The sequence below is a fragment of the Rhincodon typus genome, chromosome 43, assembly GCF_021869965.1.
Source record: "Rhincodon typus isolate 14 chromosome 43, sRhiTyp1.1, whole genome shotgun sequence".
In the NCBI taxonomy this organism is placed as follows: domain Eukaryota; kingdom Metazoa; phylum Chordata; class Chondrichthyes; order Orectolobiformes; family Rhincodontidae; genus Rhincodon; species Rhincodon typus.
The window spans coordinates 10,399,946-10,418,201 of NC_063374.1; the positions used below are offsets into that span (position 1 = coordinate 10,399,946).

The 18,256-nt window shown below is 46.3% G+C and overlaps 1 protein-coding gene across 1 annotated transcript in view; it reads left to right on the forward strand.

The window, feature by feature from the left end:
• The first annotated feature begins 5,747 nt into the window (after nt 1-5,747).
• The window catches only part of sf3b2 (splicing factor 3b, subunit 2), a 27,420-nt gene continuing 14,911 nt past the window's right edge, over nt 5,748-18,256 (forward strand). The window contains exons 1-6 of the mRNA XM_048619668.1: nt 5,748-5,891; nt 8,717-8,763; nt 10,237-10,314; nt 12,101-12,313; nt 17,140-17,202; nt 18,026-18,140. Coding sequence (XP_048475625.1) covers nt 5,792-5,891; nt 8,717-8,763; nt 10,237-10,314; nt 12,101-12,313; nt 17,140-17,202; nt 18,026-18,140 — 616 coding nt within the window. The 5' untranslated portion in view covers nt 5,748-5,791. The remainder of the gene's footprint in view (nt 5,892-8,716; nt 8,764-10,236; nt 10,315-12,100; nt 12,314-17,139; nt 17,203-18,025; nt 18,141-18,256) is intronic.

The window sequence follows — 18,256 nt, forward strand, 5'->3', positions numbered from 1 at the left end:
TGCGAGCCCCAACTATTTATACCAATGATCTGAATGGGACAGAAGGTACAGCTGCTGATGGCACAAAGAGAAGTGGGGAAAGTAAGCTGCCAGGAGCTGTGAAGGTTCTGCAAAGGGATAGATAGACATTCAGCAAAGTTTGGCCCATGGAGCACAGTGAGAGCAAAATGTGAGGCTGTCCTCCTTGGCAGAGAGAATAGAAAACCAGCTCATTTTTAAATGAACAGTAAGCCGAACTGTGTGAAACAGGAGGTCCTGGGACACCAATCAGCAGGTTATAGGGAAAGCAACTGGAACATCGTCATTTATCACAAGGAGAACAGAATATTAAAGTAGGATTATAACTCAGACCTGCCAATGCTGGAGTCAGATAACAGTGTGGAGAAGGTCCCGACCCGAAACGTGAACTTTCCTGCTCCTCTGATGCTGCCTGACCTGCTGCATTCCTCCAGCTCCACACTGTGTTAAAGTAGGGTTGCTTTGCTACAATTGTATAGAACATTGGTGAGGCCACATCTGCTGTTCTGCTCCGAGTTTATCCTGATTAAAAGGAGCTGCAGAAGTTCAGAGAGGGTTTACTTGACTCATTCATGAGTTGAAGGCATTGCCTGAGGAGGATATGTTGGAAAGGATGGGCGTGAATCCTTCAGAGTTTAGAAGATCGAGACGTGATCTTGCTGGAGACTGTGGCTCACCTCCTGGCTCCCCCCAAAGCCTGTCCCACCATCTACAAGGTACAAGTCAGGAGTGGGATGGAATACTCCCCACTTGCCCCTGGATGGGGGCAGCTCCAACAACACTCAAGAAGCTTGACACCATCCAGGACAAAGCAGCCCCCGCTTGATTGGCACCACATCCACAAACATCCCACTCCCTCCCCCCACCGACGCTCAGTAGCAGCAGTGTGTACCATCTACAAGATGCACTGCAGAAATTCACCAAAGATCCTCAGGCAGCACCTTCCAAACCCACGACCGCTTCCATCTCGAAGAATAAGGGCAGCAGGTACATGGGAACACCAACCCCTGCAAGTTCCCCTCCGAGCCCCTCACCATCCCGATTTAGAAATATATCGCCGTTCCTTCAGTGTTGCTGGGTCACAATCCTGGAATTCCCTCCCTAAGGGGCATTGTGGGTCAACCCACAGCACATGGACTGCAGCGGTTCAAGAAGGCAGCTCACCCCCACCTCCTCAAGGGGGCAACTAGGGACAGGGGCAATAAATGCTGGACAAACCAGTGATGCCCAGAACCCACAAGTGGGATTTGATAAGGTGGACACTGGAATGACTCTCAGACAGTCACAAGTTGGTGGAACTCTCTTCACAGGGGAGTGGTGGAGGCAGGGTCAGTGAATATTTTAAGGCAGCATTAGAGAGATTTTTGACTAGCAAGGTTTGCTCAGTTGAAGAGTCAGTACAGGCACAATGGGCTGAATGGCCTCCTCCTGTACCGAAACAATTCTGTGAATCACACTCTTCATAACTAAAATTTAAGGACTAAAGAGTGGACAGAGAGAGAGAGAGAGAGATGAATGGTTAGACAGAGAAACACATCCTTATAAGCAGAAGCTAAAAACAGAGAGATATCAGGTTGAGGAGATAGTAGGAACTGCCGATGCTATATCAGATATCAGGTTAAAACAGATTATAACTAGAAACTAAAGAATGCAGATTTAGATTTAATTTGATTTGATTTGATTTATTGCACTCACATATACCTTAGTACAGTGAAAAGCTTTGTATTGCGAGCAGTACAGGCAGATCATAGGAAACAAGGACATACAGATCCTAGATAGTAGGAACTGCTGATGCTGGAGGATCTGAGATAACAAGGTGTAGAGCTGGATGAACACAGCGGGCCAAGCAGCATCAGAGGAGCAGGAAAGCTGACATTTCAGGTCTGGACCCTTCTTCAGAAATGGGGGAGGGGGAGGGGAAAGGGATTCTGAAATAAAGAGAGAGGGGGAGGTGGATGGAACAGTATGTAATGGAACCAACGCGGGAGCAAGCTCTCCTAGATCTGGTCCTGTGTAATGAGACAGGAATAATTAATGACCTCATAGTTAGGGATCCTGTTGGAAGGAGTGATCATAGTAGGGTTGAATTTAGAATACAGATGGAGAGTATGAAGATAAAATCCAATACCAGGGTCCTGTGCTTGAACAAGGGGAACTACAATAGAATGAGGGAGGACTTGGCTAAAGTAAACTGGAAACAAAGATTTTATGGTGGGACAGTTGACGAGCAGTGGAGGACTTTCAAAGCAATCTTTCAAAGTTCTCAGCAAAAGTATATTCCAATGAAAAGGAAGGACTGTAAGAAAAGGGGTAATCTGCCATGGGTGTCTAAAGAAATAAGGGAGGCTATCAAATTGAAAGAGAAGGTATACAAAGTGGCCAAAAACAGCATGAAACTAGAAGATTGGGAAAACTTTAAAGGTCAACAGAAAGCCACAAAAAGAGCTATAAGGAAAAGTAAGATAGAACATGAGAAAAAACTAGCACAGAATATAAAGACAGATAGCAAAAGTTTCTATAAATAAATAAAACGAAAAAGAGTGGCTAAAGTAAGCGTTGGCCCTTTAGAGCATGAGAAGGGGAATTTAGTTATGGGATATGATGAAATGGCCGAGGCATTGAACAGGTATTTTGTATTGGTCTTCACAGTGGAGGACACTAATAACATGCCAGTAATTGACAAAGAGACAAAGGTAGGTGAGGACCTAGAAACAATCATTATTACGGAAGAGGTAGTGTTGGGCAAGCTAATGGAGCTAAGGATTGATAAGTCTCCTGGCCCTGATGGAATGCATCCCAGGGTACTAAAAGAGATGGCGGGAGAAATAGCAGGTGCGCTGGCAGTAATTTTCCAAAATTCGCTGGACTCTGGGGCAGTCCCAGCAGATTGGAAAACAACAAATGTGACGCCACTGTCTAAAAAGGGAAGTAGACAAAAGATGGGGAATTATAGACCAGTTAGCTTAACCTCTGTAGTGGGGAAGATGCTTGAGTCTATTATCAAGGAAGAAATAGCAAGGCATCTTGATAGAAATTGTCCTGTTGGGCAGACGCAGCATGGGTTCATGAAGGGCAGGTCATGCTTGACAAATCTTCTGGAATTCTAAGAAGACATTACGAGCGAGGTGGACAATGGGGACCCAGTGAATGTGGTGTACCTAGACTTCCAAAAGGCTTTTGACAAGGTGCCGCACAAGAGGCTACTACATAAGATAAGGATGCATGGCATTAAGGGTAAAGTATTAGCATGGATAGAGGATTGGTTGACTAACAGGAAGCAAAGAGTGGGGATAAATGAGTGCTATTCTAGCTGGCAGTCAGTGACTAGTGGTGTGCCTCAGGGATCGGTGTTGGGACCACAATTATTTACAATTTATATAGATGATTTAGAGTTGGGGACCACGTGTAGGGTGTCAAAGTTTGCAGGTGACACTAAGATGAGTGGCAAAGCAAAGTGTGCAGAGGACTGTGAAACTTTGCAGAGGAACATAGATACATTGAGTGAGTGGGCAAAGGTCTGGCAGATGGAATACAATGAAAATAAATGTGAAGTCATACATTTTGGTAGGAGTAATAGTAAAAAGGATTATTACTTGAATGGTAAAAAGTTGCAGCATGCTGCTATGCAGAGGGACCTGGGTGTCCTTGTGCATGAATCACAAGGTAGGTCTGCAGGTACAACAAGTAATTAGGAACGCAAATGGAATTTTGTCCTTCATCACTAAAGTGATTGAAATTAAAAGCAGAGAAGTTATGTTGCAGCTGTACAAGGTGCTGGTGAGGCCACACCTGGAGTACTGTGTGCAGTTTTGGTCTCCTTACTTGAGAAAGGATGTACTGGCATTGGAGGGGGTGCAAAGGAGGTTCACTAGGTTGATTCCGGAGTTGAGGGGGTTGGTTTATGAGGAGACACTGAGTAAATTGGGATTATATTCATTGGAATTCAGAAGATTGAGGGGGGGATCTTATAGAAACATATAAAATTATGAAGGGAATAGATAAAATAGAAGTAGAGAGGATGTTTCCACTGGCAGGTGAAGCTAGGACAAGAGGGCATAGCCTCAAGATTAGAGGGAGCAGATTTAGGACTGAACTGAGAAGGAATTTCTTCACCCAGAGGGTTGTTAATCTATGGAATTCCTTGCCCAGTGAAGTAGTTGACGCTACTTCAGTAAATGTTTTTAAAAAAAAGGTAGATTTTTTTTGAACAATAAAGGAATTAAGGGATACGGTGAGAACGCGGGTAAGTGGATGAGTCCACGAAAGGATCAGCCATGATCTTATTGAATGGCGGAGCAGGCTCGAAGGGCCAGACGGCCTACTCCTGCTCCTAGTTCTTATGTTCTTAAGATGGATAAAGGAGCAGATAGGTGGAGTGGAGACAGACAGGTCAAGGAGGCGGAGATGGAGCCAGTAAAGGTGAGTGTAGGTGGGGAGTTAGGGTAGGGGTTGGTCAGTCCAGGGAAGACAGACAGGTCAAGGGAGGCCTCCCTAACCTGTCCGTCCTTTCTCCCACTTATCCACTCCTCCCACCTCAACCCACCAGCCTCACCTCCACCTCTTTGACCTCTCCGTCCTTCCTCCCACCTATCCACTCCTCCCAACTCCTACCTACCAGCCTCATCCCCACCTCCTTGACCTGTTTGTCTTCCCTTGACTGACCAACCCCCACCCTAACTCCTCACCTACCTTTACTGGCTCCATCCCTGCCTCCTTGACCTGTCTGTCTCCTCTCCGCCCATCTGGTCCCTTATCCACCTTCCATCCGCCTCCCCCCCTCTCTCTCTCTCTCTCTCTTTATTTCAGAATCCCCTTCCCCTCCCCCATTTCTGAAGAAGGGTCCAGACCCAAAACGTCAGCTTTCCTGCTCCTCTGATGCTGCCTGGCCTGCTGTGTTCATCCAGCTCTACACCTTGCTATCTCATACAGATCATAGGGCGCTTACACAGAGTGAGGCATACAGGCAGTAAGAGAGACAACAGGTTAAAACAGAGAACCTAAGGACCATTGAATTCAGACAGAAACATAACAGGTTAAAACAGAGAAACGTCGTTATAGCTAGAAATTAAGGACTGAAAAATGCAGAGAGAGAGAAAAAAGCAGGTTAAAACAGAGAAACATCTTTATAACTAGAAGCTAAAGAGTGCAGAAAGAGAGAGAGGACAGATTAAAACAGAGAAATATCCCTATAAGAAGAACCTAAGGACTAAAGGATGCTGAGAGAAATAACAGGTTAAAAATGAAAAACTTTATAACTAGCAGCCAACAGGAGAAAGCAAAGATACAATTCAAAATTCATGTCTGGACTTAGTGCAGAAGCTGGGTTTGTTGGTGGTTTTCCAAATAACTTTGAAAATACAGAAGGAAACTTACAGATTCCCCTCCCTAGATACTCACAATCCACAGAAACCCTGAAAGTTTTAGAATAAGCTGCTGCAGGATGTGTCCACCAGCATGGACGCCGCCATGTAGGTTGTAGGCCGGGAACAGGAACTACAAATCCCAGCATCCCGTGGGCACCACGCAGGCGCGGCGGCGCCGCCGCTGATTGACAGGCGAGTGGGGCAACAGCCGAACTTGCTGCGCGCTGGAGGGCGGGGCCTTCACGTTCGATTGACATCACCAAATCCAATGGGAATTGAAACCTTCGGCGGCGCTCTGCAGCTCGACCACTGCCGTGCGAGATGGGCGGGGCTTGAGCGGAGACCCACCTATCCCCGGGTTTGGTTGAGAAGCGGGAGGAGTAGTAGGCGGTGATATTGCTGGGACCGAGATGGCGGACGCTCCTCCTGGTGTCGAAGTGCCGGATCTAGGCAGTTGGAGCATCCCGGAGCTGCAGGCCAAGCTCAACGAGATCGGCTTCCCGACCCAAGGTAAAATCCGCACCGGAATTCACCGCTTTCCCTCTCCAGCCGGACTCGGGCCTAGCGCCCCCTGAAGCCTCGGCCTTGAGTGTGTAGCTTCCCCTTCCCCTCGGGCTCCAGCTCCTGGAGGCCGGCTGCGAGGCCTGATGGGTCTCAATGAACCCTGGCCTAAGCAAAAATATGGCTAAAAAATGCCACAGGCACTTAACATTCACCGTGCTATCATTAAAATACTTAGTTTGGACTTTAATTTCCCTAAATTCATGAATAAAATTCATTTAATTGAATCAAAGCATTGACAAAGTAGTCTTGATTATTGGTAAGTTAATTAATTTTATCAAAAAGAAATGGAAGTTTATTAAATTAATGAATAATTGGTAGTTTCATTAACCAGGCTCCACCGTGTTCTCCTCTCACTGATATAAGTTGGTGTTCCCTTTTGAAATTGGGTTTTCTTGTGGCCTAGTCCTGATGAGCGCAAGGTGGAAAATTTTTGACTTTTTGTGTTTTTTTAATGTCTGTCTTATCCTTAAATGAATAATTAACAAACATGATGAACAAAGTGATCTTTAGTGAATTGTAGAATGACAAAGTTTTGAAAAAACCTGTATTCAAACTATATCATTAAACGCAGTAATAGAACTTTATTAGTTACTATTACTGATTTGACTTTTATCAATGGTTTTTATGTTTGTGGTTAGAGAGCAATGTTGCTTTGAATGTACGTAGGAGCAAATTACTGCAGATGGTGGAATCTGTGCTGAAAACAAAAAATACTGGAGATTATAGTGGGTCAGGCAGCTTCCATGGAGAGAAAGAGGAAGCTAATGGTTTGAGTCTAGATGACTGTTTATCAGAGGTGTTGTTAGCTTGCTGTCTCTCCATGGATTCTGCCTGACCTGTTGTGATCCCTGGCATTTTTTGTTTTCAGTCTTGCGTTTTTTTTTATGAACATTATTTTGCTTCGGTAGTTCAAGTTTTGCATCAGACGGAGATTATGCTCTTAGGGCTAAGGGTGTCAAAGAGTATGGGGAGAAAGCAGGAGTTGGATGTTCAGCTGTGATCACATTAAATGGTGGAGCAGGTTGAAAGGGCTGGGTGGCCTGTCCTTCTCTCTATAAAATCTAAGTTTTTATTTTGGATGATAAGTGCTTCTGGCGTGACATTGAAATTTACCGGGAAAATGTCCTTTTATGAGAAGGGGGAGTTCAGACTTTGGGTCATAGGGATAACCCTTCTAGGGCTTGATTCACGAGTCCCATTCAGTGCAGTACCAAGGGAGTGCTGCTGTATTGTTGATGGTACTTGTCTTTAGGACAAGATGTTGGCTTGCTGTTGGGAAGCATTATGTCTGAGATTCCTCTCTTCTACCTTGTCAACAACTTACCAAAGCTCCTTAGGTGGCACTGTCCAAACTCTCAGCCACTTCCATCAAGAAGAACAAGGGCAGCAGATACATGGGAAAACCACCCCCTCCATGCTCCCCCTCCAAGCCACTCACCGTTCTGACTTGGAAATATATTGTCATTCCTTCAGTGTTGCTGGGTCAAAATCTTGGAACTCACTCCCTAAGAGCATTGTGGACATGGACTGTTGCAGTTCAATAAGACACCTCACCACCACTACCTCTGGGACTAATATGGATGGGCAATAACCTCTGATCCTGTAAATGACTTCAAATAAAATGAAAAATCCCGTGGCAACTCTGGAAGAACAAGACTACTCCCAAATCCAAATCACCAAACCTGCTGCTTCCTGAGTGTTAGGTTTTGTTAAAAGTGCATTCGTGGGCTGTGAGCATCATTGGTGGGGCCATCACAACTGTCTCTCGAAGAGGGATGTCAGCACCCCTCTGGACTGTCTCACTTGGCCATTTCAGAGGGTGGTAAAAAGCCAACCATGTTGCTGAGAGTCTGGAGTCACATGTAGGCCAGACTGGGTAAGGATGGCAGTTTCCCTTCCCTAAATGGACATTAGCCGGGTTTATTTTTAAACAACAGCCTGCTCCATTTTTGTGTCTCTGCTCCACATCCTTTAATAAGATTTGAAAACACTTACCTCTCCTGGAAGTACGGCGCAGCGCCTGTGATCGTTACAGTCAGGGAGCTCCCTGACTGAGGTCACCATCTGAATCATTAACTGAGCACCTCCTTTTACTGTTCCTTTATTGTCAGGTGTAACTTTTCCCCTGCTCCCCCCAGCTTGATACTGTACACTATCTGTACATGTTACACCCTCTATTAAGTAACAAAGTCTGAAGCCGCTATCTACCTTCTTGCTGAGACATGCAGTGGGAGGCATGGGTATCTGAGAAATGGCACGTTCCCATGATGGTGTCCTTCTTATTTTGTGTATCGTACACCCCTCGGGGTATTGTATGGCAGTCCTTCTTGGGCCGTGATGGACATGAGCTCTCCTTCCAATAGAGAAACCGTTTGGGAGCGTGGTCTGTCCTGGCAGGTGGCATATGAGCTAACATGAGGTGCTGATAGTGCAAACAGAATGCTCCTCATTCCCCATGGGTGCTGCAGGTCTGAGCCCTGTAACTGACTGATGTTACCTAGAGGAGTGTTAAATAATTACGTAGGGAAGAGGGAGTGGAGGAGCATCTTGATGGTTTGAAATGAAGTTGCTCATTCATTGCTCCTCAGTCCCTCCCTGTCATTCAGTAAGAGCATGGCTGATCAGCTTCAAGGCTCCACTCCACTTTCACGCAACCCTCAGCTCCCCAATAGGTCAAACATTCATCTCCCTCATCTGTAAATGATCTGTGGTACTGCTGGTTTGTTTCTGTGCTTCCTCACATAATACGTGTGTGTTTTTTGTTTTGAAAGGTGTACGAGAGGAACTTATTGAGCGCCTACAGAACTACAGCTTACAGGTGAGTGCAGCCACCTCTTCCAGGACCTGGTTAGTGTCCTCCTCAACTGCGCTGATTTCCTGTTCACAGCACCTCCTCGACAGACACGGAGAGACTTTGTCTCCTGGCTGGGAGCCTCAATTACAAGATTAGAGGAGGAGAAATATCTTCACTCGGAGCATTGTGAATCTTTGGGATTCTCTCCCCTTAGGGTTGTGATGCTTCAATATTGAACTGTGTCTAATGCATCTACTTCCTTCCTTAAATAAGGAGAGCAAAACTGCACACTGCTCCAGATATGACCTCACCAGGGCCCTGTACAGCCACAGTAAAACATCCTTACTTTTATATGCATTCCCCTCACAATAAAGGCCACCATTCCGTTTGCCTCCCTAATCACTAGCTACACCCGCATATTAATAGTTTGTTGTTCATCTACCAGGACACCCAGATCCCTCTGCATGCCTGGGTTCTTCTCTCTCGTGCTCTCACTATATGCTGTTTCTCTGTGTTTCCTGCCAACATGTACAAATCCACACCTCCCCGTATTTCATTGCATCATTACCTGACTATATCCCTTCGCAGACTCTCCATCTCTCCATCCAGCTCTCGTACCAACTTTGATGCCATCAGCAAATTTAGCAACCATCCATCCAGTCCCTTCGTGAAGTAATTTCTATAAATTGTAAAAAGTTGATGCTCTAGCACTGACCCCAGTGGCACACCACTTGTTACATTTCGATAATTAGAAAATGATCCATGTATCCTCATTTTGTTTCCTGTTGGCTAGCTAATGTTCTATCCGTGCCAATATGTTAAACCTGACACTGTGAGCTTGAACTTTCTGCAATAATCATTGAAATGCCTTGTCAAGTGCCTTCTGGAAATCTTAACCATAACATGTCTACAGGTTTCCTTTTATCCATGTTACAGCTTTAACAAGCTCTATAATAACTGGTCAGTTATGACCTCCCTTTCACAAGTACATGTTGACTCTGCCCAATAGCATTGAGATTTTAAGTGCCCTGCTCTTACCTTTTAAATAATCAATTCCAGTGTTTTCCCTGTTTCAACTGTTAAATTTTCTAATCGCCAATCTGATGGGAACATTCTAAAAATCACCTGATATACCTGTTCTTGAATTCTTCAAGAGTTGTTTATTGATATAAATGTCCATGGTTATTAATCTGAGATACAACCTGTGAACAAGCCTCCTAATTAATTGGTTTGAGCTGGATTTTGTAAGCAGCAATTTTTCCCCTGTTACAGTGTGAACAGGCCCCTCACCGTCTAGCCTCAGGAATACAGACACGGTCTATTTTGAACATTTGCGGTGGGTACTACTCCAGTACATGTTTCCTCGCTGAGGATTCCTGATGGTTACCTGGTAGATGTTGGTGGTTTGCTCTGTTTGGTGAGTCACATTGTTGACTCTGATGTTTGTAACAGCAAACCAGTGATATACGCCTCACCGTCTGCCTCTTGCCTTTACAGAATGGTGTGGTCCTGACTCGACCTCACCGGGGTGACGACATGGACAAGGGGCACCCAATGCCACCCCTGCCAGGGCAGGTAAGCTGGAATGCAGAAGGGAGTGGTGTTAGGGACAGAGCTTCCCAGACCAGGTGAGTTGTAGGGGTTTCCAGCTTCTGAACCTCCTGAGTCAGTGTCTAGTACTGGCTCTCAGAGCCAGCCCTTGCCCTACCCCACCCTCGCTGTCTCTCCAAAGCTGGACGGGCAGGGAGGTTTATGCCACAAATCTCCAAGAGAAGTTTCCAAATGCAGCAGCACCTACAGGGCTCCTGGTGGTGAGCCTGGAATAATGGCTGCTATCTTTCTAGGGGGCAATGGGAAATGGGATGTTTCTGTAGCTGCCATCTTTGATGAGAAACAGGAAGTTTCTGTAGCTGCCATTTTTGTCGGGCACAATGTGGAGAAGGACATGAGCAACGTCGTCCTGTGGCACGAAGCAGGAGGAGAGGACGTTCAGATTCTCATGTCACCAGAGAACATCGAGGGCTCAGCTGAAACTACATGAGTGCGTAAAATAATAACATTTTTATAAAACACTGTAAAGAGCTCATATTTTCATATTTCTGTGATGTGGTATTTTAATTTACAAACATTGACAATTATTTCCTCGCTGTTACTGTGCTGTTGGCTGGTGCCTACACTCGTGTTCGTTTTCCAGTGTTAAAATAGGATCACAAACAGTTGGTGGGGTGCACCTTTGAGGAAGGAAGGGTTCTGAAGTAAAGCAGTTCCCTCACACACCCCTCCCCCCAACTTTCCGTGATACAGCGTAGCTGGTGGCTGGAAGTCACATGACCTCCCATATTTGAATCACTGAGTCATTGGTGATGTTGGGTTGGGGGGGGGGAGGGGGTGGTGTATGGAGGCAAGAGAGGAGCCTATAAGAAATACTACTCCCTTCGTCCTGAGAATTGAGCCTTGCTAGTCATGGAGTCGACACAGTGATTAGTACTTAGGGAAACTGGGGAATCTCTGTCTTTAAAAGCCAGGTTGACAGAGTATAAACCAGACTTTTTGTAATTAGCCAACCTGACTATTCATTCTGAGTAAATGGACTCTAGTTACAGGTAAACAATTATAACCCATCGGCAGAAAACTGCTACTTAAAATTCTAACCCTTTTACGCGCTCCCCCTTACATAGATTTGAAAATAAACATGGATGGGGGAAAACTGGGAGCTCTGTAGTCCTTGTTCACACGATGTGTTGAGTTGGGTCCTCGCTGGTCAGAAGGTTGCTTCTCTGCCTTCCTTTTCCAAATGCCTCGTGGTTATTAAAGCTCACTGACTTTGCAATTAAATGCCACTGCCTACAGCAACTGCTTTTCATCAGGTTTAAAGTGGCTTTTGACTGCGGAGAACAGGGAGACAGCTCCTGAGCTAGTGGAGATCTTGTTCCATTACGAGTATTATCGGACAAAAGGCCTTTGCCTTCACTAACTGGTCACTAGTCCATAGACCAATCGACTTCTTATTGCCGATCGAAGCCCCACGGCTGCAGTTTATCTGTGAACATGGCTGTGACCCACAGCTGTACAAACAGTGTTCATAATGACATACTTTCAAACTATGCAGCAATCCTTGGTTTTTAAAACAATCCTTTCTCGTTTCAGTCCACAATGTTTAAAACCAGAAAAATAAAAAGGCTGGTTCTCTCCAGAATGGGGAGAGGACAGAGTTGATGCTCAGCTCCCTGGGGAATGACTAGTCTGTATTAGAAGGTTTAGTTTGTTGATCTCAGCTGTTTTGTGGCTGCAGGAAGCTCTGGTGCCTTTGTGTTACTGCCCTTTCTGATCCCTCTAACCTCACCTTTTCCCCTTTTGCCAGGTGCCCGGAATGCAGTTGCCCCCTCGCACAATGGGGCTGAATCGCATGCCTGGAATGCAGATGGCTTTCCCCATGGGAGTTGTCCCAGCTGGAATGGGTCCCCGCCTCCACATGCCCTCGGTTGACCCATCTACTCTGTCCGAGGACGAGCGTCTCAAACTCGCACAGCAGCAGGCAGCCATCCTGATCCAACAGGAGGAGCAGGCTAAGCAGGTGAGCGGGCAGCTGTTGGCTGGTGTTGCAGTGCGAGCGGGCAGGGGCATGGGGTGTGCTTGAACTGGCCTTTACAGAAGTGAGATTAGCCCAGCTTCTCCACACAGCAGCATTCCCGAGCTTCTCAGTAAAATATCAGCACAAGGTCATAGCAGTTACAACACAGAGGAAGGCCATTTGGCCCGTCATGTTAAGGCATCTAGATGGGTATACGAATAGGAAGGGTTTAGAGGGATGTGGGCCGAATGCTGGCAGATGGGACTAGATTAATTTAGGATATCTGGTCAGCATGGACGGGTTGGACTGTGCTTTATATCTCTATGATTCTGTGGTGGGATAGTAATGTCCACTATAAACCATTCTTCCATCTTTCTTCCTGAATCCTTTTCCAGATTCAGTTTTGCTATATAGCTCTTTCTTTCTCATCTCCTCCTCCCTGAGATTAATTCTGTCTCATTGCATTTTACCAAATCTGCTACCTGGGAGACAGTGAAATGTTCTGCTGTAAGAAGCTATTCTGAAAACGCCCCTGATCCAGGCTACCCACGATGCTCTGATTCATCTGCACTACGTATTAAATTCAAATCGCCTATAATTATCACCACACTTTTCTCAAAGGCTGTGATGTTTCTTTGTGTGCATCCCCTACTACAGTCTTGATTACTGTTGGGGGAGCTTATAAACCACTATCACTGGTGACTTCTTATATTTACTGTTCCTTATCCCTACCTGATCTGATTCTACGTTCTGATTCCAGAACCAAGCTCACCCCTCCCTTGCTTGATGCCATCCTTAATTCACGGAGCCACCCGTACCCCTAACCTTTTCCTAGCTATCTGAATGCCATGTGCCTTTGAATATCCAGGTCCCAATCTTAGTCATCTTGTAGTCATAACTCTGTAATGACTAAAAAAGCATAATATTAATTTGTATTTGTGCCATCAATTCATCTGTTTTGTTACAAATGCTATTCAGCTACAGAGCCTTCGGTTTCATCCTTTTACGAGTTTGGAAATCTCTAGCCCTGCTCTGTCATGTTCCTGTCATACTCTGATCACCACTTGCCTTAGTGCTACCTCTTATTGCTGGAGTTCCGGTTAGAATGCGAGGCCTCCAGGAGTTCCCTGGTGCGTCTTTGTTTGTCTTGTTTGATTATGGATGTGTTGTCCCAGTCAAATTCGTGTCCTTTGGCAAGTCTATATGTCGGTGTGCCTGGTAGTGAGACAAAGAACTACAACAGAAATTGAAATACCTGGTGCACAACAGTACCTACTCCATCCACTCATCCCAAGAATTTCTCAACATCATCAAGGACACCAGGATAGAAGAAGATGAGATGATAATATCCTTCAACGTAACAGCACTATTTACATCCATAAACATTGACCTAGCCAAAGAAACAATTGCCACACTCCTGGACGAATCAAGTAAGCAGGTAACCCAGCACACCAGCAACATCAATAAGGACACCTCCATGAAACTACTAGACCTGTGCCTCACAACCCACTTCACCTTCAACGACAGCATATACAAACAACTCAACGGGATTCCCAATATCAGGACTGATTGCAGAAGCAGTAATGCAAAGGTTAGAACGGACAGCGCTCCCCACTATACAACCCAAACTTTGGGTCCGATATGTAGATGACATCTTCGGGACTATTAAACGCACAAAACTAGAAGAAAGCCACCGACGCATAAACAACATCCTCACCAGGATAAAATTCATGAAAGAAGAGGAGAACAACAACCGACTACCTTTTCTGGACATAATGGTAGAACGCAAAAACACCAGGGAACTCCAGACTAGTGTATATAAAAAGACCGTACATAGAGACCAAATACTCAATTACACTAGCAACCACCCCAACGCCCACAAACGGAGCTGCATCAGGACACTATTTAAACGAGCCACAACACATTGCAGCAATCTGGAACTACACAAAGCAAAACAGGAGCACCTATACAGCGTCTTCAAAAGAAACGGATACCCAAAAAGCATGATCCGCTGTTACCTCCGAGACAGACCACAACAGGAAGACACAACACGACCAGACTCACTAATCACCCTACCATACATGAAGGACATGTCAGAGATGACCACAATTCTACTCAGACCCCCAGGTAGCCCACAAACCAACAGCTACTGACAAATGTAAAGGATCCCATACCCAAAACCAACAAACTGGGGTATTATACAAAATACCATGCAAGGACCGTGAAAAACACTACATAGGCCAAACAGGAAAAAAAAGCCTGACAATAAGGATACACGAAAAGCAACTAGCCGCTGAAGAGACACAACCAGTTCTCACTTGTCTCACTACACAAGGACAACGAGGGACACGAATTCGACTGGGACAACACATCCATAATCGAACAATCCAAACGGAGACGTGCCAGGGAATAACTGGAGGCCTAGTATTCCAACCAGAACTCCATCAACAAACCCATTGAATTAGACCCTCTGTACAAACCACTGAGAAACAAAACTGGAAGTAATACCAACCACCCCAGCAAACTGAGGCATACAAATAACAAGTGGGACAGAATGCCGACCCTTCACCGAAGGCGCACTGATGATGTTATCTAGCAGCGGGACGAAACTTTTGCAACCAAACTCACCAGCTAGGCGAGCAAGTCTGCAACCTGAGCTACCAGTCTTCTCAAAATTTCTGTTTTTGTCCAATGCATTGAAAACCCGTTTCTTCTGTACCAGTCTTTGATCCACACATTTATCCCTGACCGGGGTGAAGGTAAAGTTGCTAAATGCTAAAATTTTTCGGGTCAAGGTGACCCTTCCTCAACTGTTCTGAAGAAGGTTCACTGGACCTGAAACAGTAACTCTGATTCCTCTCCACAGATGCTGCTGGACCTGCTGAGCTTTTCCAGCAATTTCTGTAATAAAATGTTAGCACTGATTGCAAAGGGAATTAAATACAAAGGTAGGGAGGTTAGGATTCAGTTGTACAGGACACTGGTGAGAACACATCTGGAGTGCAGTATAGAGAACTGGTCTCCTTATTTAAGAAGGAAGTAAATGTGTAGAAGGCAGCACGGAGAAGGTTTACTAGGCGAATATAGGGATTAGCATTCTAACTGAGCAGACTATATTCTGGTAACCTGTGTGTTCCAACCTCTGCAGTACATCCCACATCCCTCTCGGCACGAGCTCCAACAGTCGACTAGCTCATCGAAGGTCAGCACTGAAAAGTGCCACAGAGAGAGTTGAAGACAGGCTATGGTAGAGAGAGGAATATTTTAAAACCTCGTTTTCTGACCGTGGCATGTTACCAAATTTCAGGTCACAAGCCTATGGATTGGTCAAATTGTGTTGAGGGAAAATTGTGACAGCCTGGGCTTGTATCCACTGGGTGTTTAGATGGGTAAGAGACCACTTAATCAAAATGGGGAAGGTGGGTGGGTGGGGGATGTCAGGGGTGTGGGGGGTGGGCGCAGGGAGTCCTGTGTGAAGAGGATGCGGGATAATCATGAACTCGGGGGTTACTGTTTAAAAATCAGGGTTCTCACAGTTATCACAGGCCAAGTGAAGGTTTTGCTCATAGGACCATTAGTCTTTGGAGCTTTCTTCCTGAGAGGGGGCCGTGGGTGAAGACAGAGACTTTGAATGTTTTTAAGGCTGAGCAGGAAAGGTTTTTGCTAAGCAAGGAGGAGTTGGGGTGGTTTTGGAAGGTTTATTAGGGGAAGGTAGGATTGTGGAGTAATCGGATTCACTGTGATTTTATTGGGGCTGAGTGGCCTCCTCCATGTTTGTATGTTTGCATTTAGTTAATTCTTCGGTAATAATGCAGACCATATTGTGGATCTGCTTCATAATTTAGCTGCGAGCAGCTCCTGGTCCAAAAGCAGAATCTGTATCCCAGTTCTGAACATATGGTCATGGCCCACACAGGCACCAGTCACTAGATTCTGAAAGTCCTGAGTAGATATTCCTGAAGCCTGACACTGGCTGTTGTCCAATTGTGTGTGTGTGTGTGTGTGTGTGTGTGTGTGTGTCTATCTATCCCTGTGACTACGCTGTCCCCTATTCTCACTGCATTCCTGCTAATACACCCCCCGCCACACACACTCACACTCACCCACCCTGGCAATATGAAATGGTTTCCTGTGCCCTGGTGCCAAGGCCAGTTTGCTCATTCACCCTGCAGTGCCCACTGTCATCTATACAGCCTGTAAGAAGCTTGAACCTGTTGGGAGTTCATGATTATCCCACATCCTCTTCACACAGCACTCCCTGCGCCCGCCCCTGACACCCCCCACCCACCCACCTTCCCCATTTTGATTAAGTGGTCTCTTACCCATCTAAACACCCAGTGGATACAAGCCCAGGCTGTCACAATTTAAAGGCTAAAGGTCGTCCATCTTCACCTCCTGCATCCTCTTACCTGCCTCAGTTGCAGTCACATCCCTCCTGTCTCTGACCACGGGCCAAGTCTGAAGACTGTCCCTCAAAGGTTCTTGCAAAAAGGTACCCATGTAACTTGCTTTCTCCATGATGCATTGCAATATCTGCAGGTCACCCACCAGTGCACAGCTCCCGGTCTCCTGCTGGAGACTGATAAAACTACACAATGAATGAAGCCCCTCTATTACCAGTCCCACCCCCATGATCTGTGTTGGATCGGCATCCTTTGGTTAGTGGTCAGGTTTGTTGCAAGTCCTCCTGATACACACATCAGTCCTGGTTGTCTCGTAACGCACAGTCTGACCTTGCTTACCAGGCGGAGTAGGTTAGGTACAAGGAGGCTGTCGGTTGGAGCATCTGGAGGTGGTTTTTCTCAATCTGTGGCCTGTTTCTTCTCCAGGGCGGTGAGCGGACACTGGATGAACAGATGAAAGACCAGGAGCTGCTCGAGCAGCAGAAACGGGTAATAGTCCAGGAGGAATGAACAGGCTCTGAAGCCTTTACCTGGACCCATCGATGTGAGGTTCCTGTCACATGGGGGACAGGCAGTGGCTGTGTGTGTGTGTGTGTGTGTGTGTGTGTGTGTGTGTGTGTCTATGTGTGTGTGTGTGTGTGTGTGTGTGTGTGTGTAGGGCAGTCTGCACAGGAGTAGGGTGGCAGTGGGTGTGTGTTGGGCTGACTGGTGTTGTGGGGATGTGTTTGGGTCTGACTAATACGGCAGCAAATCTGTGTGGGCTCACACGACAAACGGTTGATAGGTGTGTGCATGTTGTGGACTAGGGTTTACAAGGTTGGGGGGGGGAGGGGAGTCGAGTGTGTGGGTGGGGCATTTGGGTATGTATATGGGACAGGGTGTAAAGGTGTGTCTGGGTCTCACTGTTGTATGGGTGGGGAATTGGGTCAGACTGTAAGGGGTGTCTGAGTCTTGCTATAGGGTGGTTGGAGGGTCTTAGGTCCTGTTCTGGCTGTAAGGGTTTTTTTTTTTTTGGGGTATAGGGCATGGTTTTAGTGAGCTGTGGGAGGGGATGCCTGTCTGTTTCTGAATGAAGGGGAGTGGGGTGTCTCTGCACACACATGCAGGATGTGCTGTCAATGAGAGGTGTGTGTCTTTCATGGAGGATGTCCCATCTGTGTTTGACAGTATGTGGGCCCCTGTATCTGCCCAACAGCCTGGTGAATCGGATATGGAGGGGTGGGCTCCAAAGATGTTGACAGGCTGACTATCTGAGGGTGCCCTTCCTACCTCCGCTTGGTCTAACATGCGCTCATCTCCCTGACTCTGACAGGCTGCTGCATTACTGGAACAGGAGAGGCAGCAACAGGAAATGGTTCAAATGCAGCAAGGACCCCCTGGCACAAGACCGATGGAGATTGGGCCACGACCAGCCTTAGGTGCTAGAGGTAATCTCACTGTTACTACCCTTGGGGGGTTTGGGGTAATCTCGCTGTTACTGCCCTCGGGGCGTCTGGGGTAATCTCGCTGTTACTGCCCTCGGGGCGTCTGAGGTAATCTCGCT